General features: G+C 33.9%; 1 protein-coding gene across 1 annotated transcript; it reads right to left on the bottom strand.

The window, feature by feature from the left end:
• Positions 1 to 634: 634 nt before the first annotated feature.
• Positions 635 to 2,746, bottom strand: LOC136777160 (uncharacterized). The gene has a single exon (XM_066733235.1). It carries the CDS (start codon positions 2,744 to 2,746, stop codon positions 635 to 637), a length of 2,112 nt encoding a protein of 703 aa, XP_066589332.1.
• Between the last annotated feature and the right edge of the window lie 7,765 nt (positions 2,747 to 10,511).

Here is a 10,511-nt window from a genome sequence, read left to right as displayed (position 1 = left end):
TAAACAGGAAAATAAAGTATATAAATTAATGATTTAAAACGAATAAACAGTTATAATTATATTAAATGCATTTATTAATTATTACAATATTTTTAAATAATACAAAAATATATTAAAACGCCTCCATTAAATAATACATTGACTTATACTCTTTTGAAAAACTCTCTTCATAATAAAGTAAACAAAATAAAAGAAAATGACTTCTATATACAGGGTGAGGCACTTAAGCCGCCCCAGAGCGTAAATACAAAAAAATGCGTATCTCTTTAACTATAAAAAATATCCCAATTTTCGCATATGACTTTTCTGAAAGCAAATAATAAGAGGTTTCGAAAAGGTCCTATAAAAAACTTGAATGTCGTTTATAATTAAAAAGATACGCGTCTTTTTGTATTTACGCTCTGGAGCGGCTTAACTGCCTCAGCCTGTATAAAATTCCAGAGGTCTAACTACATCGCATATATTTGTAAAAGTACTTCTAAATAACTTATGCATTAGTACTTATTTGCTGCTTATTGAACTTTATTCTTTTTTTCAATATTTACCATTCGCAGACTTATGTACTTTTCGGTAAATAATTGAGGTTACTGAAAATATATTTTTATTTTAAAAATAAAATTTATTTATGCATAAGCTACAACATATATGGAGGAACTGCATAATATATATCACATTTCCTTATTCCTAATACTGGCGCGATATTTGGTAAACTTCTAAATCTTAATACTTTTTTCGCATTTATTTTATCAATAACGTATGCATAGAAATGTTCCTCGAATTTTATTTCTGAGTATAATTGCAAATTAAAGTATATTTCCACATTTTGTTCTATAATATCTATTATTTCACCAAACTCTAATCCTACTTCGTTTTCACCTAAAACTAAAAACGTTCCAATAGAGTAAATTGTACCATGAACACATACTTTTTTATAAAAATTACAGTTTTCTTTCAGAATATTATCAAAGAAATAATTTTCTTTTTTTTTTATCTCACAGCTAAAAGTTACATCTCTTTCATATTGTAACGAATGCATCATGGCAGTCATCCGTAAAACTTGTTTTGTGGCAATTGTTTTCAATAAATTGGCAGTGTTATTCGACGACTGTGCATTCGATTTTATTGTTTTATGGTTTGACTCAAATCTCATGCCCCAAAAATTAACTATAGGTCCATTCATAAGCAGCAATCTGGGATAATGTATAAGTATATGAAATTTTGGTTTTAGATTACCATAAAATTTTAAGTATAACTCATTCAATTTAAGTATGTACTTGCTTAACCTGTTAGCATCAGCTATAACAATTCTTGGAGATAATACTACATCTATTATTTTTCTTAAGTATATATATAACGTGTAGTGCAGATCAATCTTTAAAATTTTATGGCCCATAATAATTCCAAAATATCTTACAAAGCACAGCATTTCAGAAGCGGACATTTTCAATTGCTCATTATTTCTGAGTCTTTGAGCAGATACAAGTGGCGGCTTATTAAAATCTTGTGGACTATAATTAAAACTTTGAAATTGCATATTTAGATACTGAACTGTGAAATACTTTTTTGTAAAAACGAATGTGTACAAAAGAGATGTCATTACGTATGAACAGACACCCTCCAAAATATCGTGCATTGCATCTACAGTAACATTATCCAGCAAGTGAAAACCATTAACTTGATTAAATACGCAGGCTTCTTTTATCCCAGTTTTATCAATATCTGCTAGCGTAACGTCTCCCTCATAATTTCTTGTTAATCTCAATTTACTTAAATCTTCTTTTACACAAGTGCAAGTTTCCTCATATGTCATTTTACAAATTCTACAGAAATAGTTTGCTTTAAAAGATTCTACGAACCCAAGTACTTGATTCAGACCTAAATTATCACCGATTATAAGCATTAACTGAAATTTGATCTTTTTTACAGTGCCATTAATTTTTATTAAAATCCCTTCACTGCTTAAAAAATTTAATTCGTCAATTAGTGTTTTAAAGGTTTGTCGATTAGTTGATTTTTTTTTATCACCTGCATATACTAAAGTAGAAAAAATAATGCTTTGCAAACGTGAGGAAATACATCGGGGAAGACAAGCTATTGATGCATAAATGGCTCCAAATTTATTTTTTCCAGCATGGCTACCTAAAGCATTTCCTACTTCAAGTTCATCATAAAATAAATATAAAGGAAAAACTATATCATTAGCAAACTGCTGAGCATATTTCACTTTCCATAAACTTCCTTGAATTATATTTGTAACAATTTCTGTTTCATGTTTTAAGGTATCCATGTATTTCATTATTTCATTAAATAAATTTGGAATTTCTAAGAACATCTTAAGACTATTTCGTAACGGCACACATATTCCATATAAGTCTAAACAAATAAGCTTTTCAACATTATTAACAATTCGTTGTTCTATTACAGAACCCATTTTGAACTCTTCAAACGCAATCATGCCTTTTGACTGTAAAATATTAAATCGGTTGTGTTCGCTTAATAAGTGCATAAAAATATTACTATAGTCATTAAAACACTCATTAATCTTATTTAATGCTGCAGTGTCATTAATATTATGACATTTTAATATGTCAGTAATATCTTTTTTTAGTGACAGCAAATAAACATGTTTAAGAAAATTATGAATATAATTAATAACCACATCAACGATTTTCCTCGGAAATGTTGGATCGCCGTACAGCATTATAATAAAATGTAGCATATGATTAATAATGGACCAGTAATCCATTTCAATTAACCAAATAAAACTCCGATTATAAAATTTATAATGAAACTGAATAACAATATTTTCAACTATAAATATTAATGTAACTATTTATATGCGACTATATATTTAAATCTTTCATTAGTTTATTAACTACATGAACACATTTTTTAAACGTGAAGTTATATACGGCTTTATCTATGAAGGTCCATACAAAATCACACATATTAGGAAATGCTTGCAATGTGGTTAGGCATTTGTAGGTGCATTCAATGGCTTTTGGTAAGTCATGGAACATATATCTTTCTCCATTCATAATAAGATAAACGGATAAATTGTCAAAATTGCCACTACAAACTAGAAAGGGATAAATATTTTGTTCTAAAACTTTCAGCCAAGCCTCAAAAGTTTTAACTTCCTTATCCACATTCGCTGAATCCTATAATATAATACATTAATTTGCTGTTTAAGGAAGTAGAGAAAAAAACAGTAGCTACAGATATTTATAAATATTTCTATTACCTGCACATGTAAAATAAATGTTGAAGAAACTTCCTTTTTAGTCAAATTCACGGCTTCTATTAAATTTCCTTGCTTTATTTTATATGATTTAATATACTTCATTAATAATGGTAATAAAAATAAAGCTAAAACATTATTATAATTTCCTACGACCAAATTATTCAATTAAACATTATTTAAAATTTAATCTGTAATTATAAATTCAAGTAATGTGTGTGAATGCACACATTTTTATATTAGCGGGTGAAACCCTTTTTGCATAGTATAAATACCTGAATCAAAATATTCCTTGTTTTCTGCTCTAAATATTTTAACCTCATTTATTTTCGATTTTTTTGATAATTCCACTATTTTTTCAGCAATATTTGACCAAGTTTTAGTGAACAATGATACGTATTCGTTCGGTTCTTGTGTAATCAAATTAGTACTTTTTAAATTTGTTAAATAATTTAAAAAGTCTTCTTCTAACTGCAAAAATTATTATTTAAATATTTTTATTTAGAATTAATATCTAAAAACTAAGTTATTTAAATGTAAATATGATTAAATTATTTAATATGCAGATAACTTTCATTCATGTTTTAAACACCATAAAGTGGTGAACGAAGTCTAACTTAGTGTTCAACGCATGCCCAAAAGTAATTGTATCATGTAAATCGCTTAATATAAACCCGCTATTTAACATTCTTGGAAAATAATGAAATATATTATAATATACATTACCAATGAAAGACCAAGAGGATATTTTAAACAAGGAAAACTCTTGAAATACACCTCCAGTGAAACCACCTTAATTCCTTTTTGTTTCTTAGATAAACTGTTCACCCTATTTTCATAAGTCTCTGCCCACGTCTTACTCACTAGAGCTAATGAATAAGATTCTCTATGAGGATCAGTTAAGCACTGATATCTATCGTTAATGTTTAAACCATCTGGAAAACATATAGGTATAATAAATTTAGTCTAATTATGATATATTTCCTAAATACAAAATGAATAAAAATATTACAACCTATGAAACTTGCAGTCACACCCAATGGTATGATACCTTGCTTCAAAATATTTGAGGATCTAAGTTCAGCTCGTACTATCTTATAATAATTATAAACATATCCCCTAGTGAACTTAACTTCCTTTTGGTCATTTGAACACTGGGGTTCATAAAAATCATCTGGATCTTCGGTTGGGAAAAGCTCTTTGAATTGTTTCCTCAGTTTTAAAAATGTAGTTGAGGGTATTCTGTGAAAATTAATCAAATTATTTCCATAATAGACCTAAAAATAGTTACTGCAATCTCTTATAACCTTTTCAGTCACAAATTTGCTTTTGTATTATTAAATTTTGAGACTAGGAAATTTAATTAGTTTTAAATGATGTTCCTTATAGATACAAAATAATGATAGTATATTTAAGTTCTTGCAAGAGTATATCCAGTTAGAAAACATATCATAGACATTATAGTATATTCGCTTGGTACTTATAACAAACCATGAGAGTTGGCATAGTTGAATCAGTATGCAGTGACTGAAAGGATTAAAATATAAAATTCTAAATGCTTCAATTTACTTTAATGTGTTTTATATTTTTCAGTTATAAAAAACTCACTTGTATGAGATAGGATCTTTAGCTATTTCTTCCCATATTAAAATTTCCTTTAAAAGACCTGTATCAACTGTTTTACAAACTCTATATTTTCCTAAAATTACTCTACCTTTAAGAGAGCTAGATAATATAGTGAACAACTCGTTTTCCACAAACATTAATTCATCTACATAAAATAAGAAAGCAATTTATATGAAAGCCTTTATTAAAAAATAGTCAAATTACCCCAGTCAATATTACGCAGAGTAATAAGCTGCAAAAATACACCATAATGTTAATGCTGCTAGGAAAAAGGATATACTTAATAAGTTATAATTTATATACTTAGTTAAGTGATATCTTGTTTTTTAAAATATAACTTGAAATATACAAAAATAGTTTAAATCACTCTTTTCTGAAAGCATTAACTTCGTGAAGTCTTTTGTGGCTTAATGTTCTGCAGAATGTTAGACGGGATGTAATAAATATTTATAAAACCTCCTAAAACATCTTCCAAACTATCTCTGTCGTTATAGTCTTCACGAACAAAACTTATATCTTTATCAAATGAAACTGTTGCAGTTGATTCATTTTGCCTCAAATAATATACAGATTTTTGTATTTCAAACATATTAATAAATTCTAGCAGTAAATTACTATGTTCCGCTAATAGCTCTACTAAGTTTTCCATGTTCAAAGAAAAAAAAGTATCATTGTCGTAGCCTTTAGCTGCAATCAATGTGAAAAAGTAGAAATCTAGAAATTAGGTTATAGGGAAGCAATTATATGATATATAAATAAGAAAACATCTACTTACACAAAAATAGTCGCAATAGCTGCGGAAAATGATCTTTCAAAAACTTTTCCATCTGACTTCCAGAAAAAAATTCACTATTAATCCAAATTTACTGCATAACGCTGTAGTACCACATCACACTTAAATTAAAATCTGTTTAAAACACGTTCTAAATATAATCATGTATAAGCATTAACAGTAAATTATACATACCGCTAAAGGGTCAAATAGCTCCCAAATTTGCGAAGATTTGTTTATCACAATTGTGGATAACTAATATACGGAAGAGTAATTATAGTATACTGAAATTTATTTAGTATTAACACAAGTTTTACTGTGCACGCATTACTCTGAAAACTGTTTAAAATGTGTTCAGAAAACTAGTGCCATATAAAAGCACAATAGTACACTATACGATCACTTAAGGATAGTATAGCTCCTAAAGTTATGTGCACATACTGACTAGGATTTCGAATAGCATATATATTGAGGAGGGTAACTAATACCCTAAATTTTTCTCAGTGCAGTCACTCAGTCCAGGCGGGGAAAAATCCATGGGGAAGTATGGTTCCTAAACGCATCAAAAAAATCTTGCAGGCCATTAGTGGCGGTCATTGTACATCCTAATATTTTACATGTCACCATTATTTTTATGTAATAAGTATAAAATATATAAGATTAGAAACGTTCGGAAGAGTCTTTTAATTTTGTAATTTATCTCACAACATTTAACTGCATTCAAAGAACAAACGGAACAAAGGATGTAAAGTGAGGAGGTGACGGAGGGGAGTGGAGGGGAGCTAGCGCAATCAGCGCGCATTACCACCAGCGCCACCAAAATGAAACTAAAAACGGCGACATTAAATTTACCAAGTAAATGTATGCGTACTATTAACAGTTGCAGGGGCCTGAGTGCCTGACCGACAATCATCGCTGGGAAGTTACAGAATCCCAGCACAGATCCACTCGCGGAAGCCTCCTCACTAGACTCGGATCCATCTAGGGTTTTTCGAAAGTTGCAGCTCTGAAACTGGGTCTAACCCTAACCCGCATCATATCACTGAACGTAAGCATCCCTGGCTTCACTCAACTTCACTACTCTTCAGCAATGCTCAGCAGAATGCTGATCACACGGATGTGGCCTAAAGTAGTGTGAGTAACCCCTACCTTCTCTTGACTGGCGCAGTAGCCACTTCACACTCATAGGGGCTTACGGCTTTGTGTGTTTGCCCTCCCTGTTCAACTGTTTCTATGGAAAAAATAGTCATTTCTGGCATCACCAGAGATGAAACGGGAGATTGCTCATGCGAGGTCCCGAGGCAATCCCTACCGGTAGGCGGCGCTGGTGTTGGCAAACGCGTCTCAGGTCCATCTAACCCCTAACGCCATCTATCGGAAGAGACCACGAAGCACGAGCGTTAAGCTTAGAATAGGGTAAAACAGATATGCATTGTTGCCAGAAAGCGGACTAAAGAGAGAGCGGTGATATTTTCTCGGACCTCTCTGTCTTTCTCGCTGTTAGCGTCTAGCAGAAGAGTCGAGGCAAAATCTTTCTGTTTCGCTTTGCCGAAAATATACCAATATTCGATGTCATTTACATTTGCAGCCCAATGCCTTTATACAAGATTTTTTCAGCATATTTATTTATGAGCATTGACTTATTTAAATCAATAATAAATTAAGGAAATGCGTATTTGATATATAATAATTATTTTAACTATAATTTCATCGTTATATTTCGCTTATTTCCGTAAAATCTGCATTTCTTTAGTCTATTATTGATTATTGTAAGTCAATGGCCATTAAAAAAAATTTAATCTTAAAAAAAAAAGAAAAGTACCGATCAGGAATCGAACCCGGACCCACGAATCGCCACGCGATTACCTTACCGCCTAGACCACGAGGCTTCTTCAGTGCACCGTTAACAGATAGTCTTCTGACGGACTTGAAATCTTCTTTTAAACCTGTAACGAAGTTCCCCGTTACGTATGCAAGATACCGAATAAAAGTATGAAAGCTACCGAACAGTGGATATTATTAATCCCTACGTTACCGACTCGTGAGATAGGCTCACGAGTGGATTATAGCTAACATCAAGGATAGACCCCGTTGACAGGCAGAGGCCCGGATGAAAAGACCGGCGCTCCAGTAAACGATGTCCAGGTTGTCCTGAGAAGTAAGGCAGGGCCATGCCAAACAACCCAGGCAACCTGAGATCAGGAGAAGCGGCCTCGGGGAGTCCTAAAGGAATGACAGTGTCTATAAGTCCCCACGAGGAGGGGAAATAGAACATCGAGTCTGGCTTGAACGCTGGTTACGCGCGTCAAGCAGGCTGCGCGAATGTCGTGCGCAGACTGCCATAGCAGTCAGTCGGAACGCGACCATGGGACTGTGCTGATGTGTCCGTGCGTGCTGGTGAGCGCGTGACGCGACACTCAGCCAGCCATGGGTCGGTTCGCGTACGTGAGGCGTGTGCGATAGGCCAGCCTGCACGTACGTCACGACTGGATACCGGCCAATGCATAGTGGGTTGTGCAGGGTCGTAGTTAGCCCGTTGGAATGTGTCCCGGTGCCCTCCGTAATCCCATAGGCTTGCGCTATGGCTGGACGGGCCGCGAACATTGCCTCCGTGGTGGTCCGCTCCTGGCAGGCTCTATGCTTGGCAAATGATACCGCATGTTCCCGCACTCCTCACCACCACCTGGGTGTGGGTGATGAGGGATGAATGTATGCCCCTCAGCAGGTAGGTCTGCGATGCTCGGACTTCCGTAAGGAACCCTCCCCTCTTTCCACGACCTGGCATACTGAGCGACCCTGGCTACCGCTACCGTCCGAATGGATGGCCGCAAGGCCGTATGAGATGCATAACGAATGGGGTCGAAGGACCCAACTGATAACGTAGGGTTGTTGGCCCCCCAACTGACCAACTGGCGCCCTGATACCGAAGAATAAGGACGGGCAAAGGTAATGGGAAAACCCGTAGTGTGAGCGGCCCCTCGCACTGACGGGAATAACCTTACAAACCAAATAAATAAACGAGCAACCGACAGCTTTATTCATTGTTATTCTGTCATAATGGTACACAAATTAAGGAATAATTATATTTTGAATAGTTTTCAAAAGCTTTTCCAATAGCCAAGAACGAAGATAAATAATCAACGCTCGCAGTTTCCGTTCTTGGTTATTGGAAAAGCTTTTGAAAACTATTCATTATATAATTATTTTTTAATTTGTGTACCATTATGATAGAATAATAATGAATAAAGCTATCGGTTGCTCGTTTATTTATATGGTTTAAAAGAAGATTTCAAGCCCTTAAGAAGACTATCTGTTTACGGTGCACTGAAGAAGCCTCGTAGTCTAGGCGGTAAGGTAATCGCGTGGCGATTCGTGGGTCCGGGTTCGATTCCTGATCGGTACTTTTCTTTTTTTTTTTAAGATTAAATTTTTTTAATGGCCATTGACTTACAATAATCAATAATAAACTAAAGAAATGCAGCTTTTACGGAAATAAGCGAAATATAACGATGAAATTATAGTTAAAATAATTATTATATATCAAATACGCATTTCCTTAATTTATTATTGATTTAAATAAGTCAATGCTCATAAATAAATATGCTGAAAAAATCTTGTATAAAGGCATTGGGCTGCAAATGTAAATGACATCGAATATTGGTATATTTTCGGCAAAGCGAAACGGAAAGATTTTGCTTCGACTCTTCTGCTAGACGCTAACAGCGAGAAAGACAGAGAGGTCCGAGAAAATATCTCCGCTCTCTCTTTAGTCCGCTTTCTGGCAACAATGCATATCTGTTTTACCAGAGATGAAACGGGAGATTGCTCATGCGAGGTCCCGAGGCAATCCCTACCGGTAGGCGGCGCTGGTGTTGGCAAACGCGTGTCTCAGGTCCATCTAACCCCTAACGCCATCTATCGGAAGAGACCACGAAGCACGAGCGTTAAGCTTAGAATAGGGTAAAACATATATGCATTGTTGCCAGAAAGCGGAATAAAGAGAGAGCGGAGATATTTTCTCGGACCTCTCTGTCTTTCTCGCTGTTAGCTTCTAGCAGAAGAGTCGAGGCAAAATCTTTCCGTTTCGCTTTGCCGAAAATCTACCAATATTCGATATCATTTATATTTGCAGGCCAATGCCTTTATACATGATTTTTTCAGCATATTTATTTATCAGCATTGACTTATTTAAATCAATAATAAATTAAGGAAATGCGTATTTGATATATAATAATTATTTTAACTATAATTTCATCGTTATATTTCGCTTATTTCCGTAAAATCTGAATTTCTTTAGTTTATTATTGATTATTGTAAGTCAATGGCCATTAAAAAAAATTTAATCTTAAAAAAAAAAAGAAAAGTACCGTTCAGGAATCGAACCCGGACCCACAAATCGCCACGCTATTACCTTACCGCCTAGACCACGAGGCTTCTTCAGTGCACCGTAAACAGATAGTCTTTTTAAGGGCTTGAAATCTTCTTTTAAACCATATAAATAAACGAGCAACCGACAGCTTTATTCATTATTATTCTGTCATAATGGTACACAAATTAAGGAATAATTATATTTTGAATAGTTTTCAAAAGCTTTTCCAATAGCCAAGAACGAAGATAAATAATCAACGCTCGCAGTTTCCGTTCTTGGTTATTGGAAAAGCTTTTGAAAATCTACATTATATAATTATTCTTTAATTTGTGTACCATTATGATAGAATAATAATGAATAAAGATGTCGGTTCTTCGTTTATTTATATGGTTCAATAGAAGATTTCAAGCCCTTAAAAAGACTATCTGTTTACGGTGCACTGAAGAAGCCTCGTGGTCTAGGCGGTAAGGTAATAGCGTGGCGATTTGTGGGTCCGGGTTCGA

The sequence above is a fragment of the Prorops nasuta genome, unplaced genomic scaffold (assembly GCF_024137725.1).
Source record: "Prorops nasuta isolate Cenicafe-Biocafe unplaced genomic scaffold, Cenicafe_Pnas_1.2 PNAS00010, whole genome shotgun sequence".
Taxonomy (NCBI): Eukaryota; Metazoa; Arthropoda; class Insecta; order Hymenoptera; family Bethylidae; genus Prorops; species Prorops nasuta.
The sequence above is the reverse complement of the archived record's forward strand: the minus strand, read 5'-3'. Positions and strand labels throughout refer to the sequence as shown.

Coding starts and splice junctions, on each gene's coding strand:
- LOC136777160 (XM_066733235.1), bottom strand. CDS start 2,746: ATGGATTACTGGTCCATTATTAATCATATGCTACATTTTATTATAATG.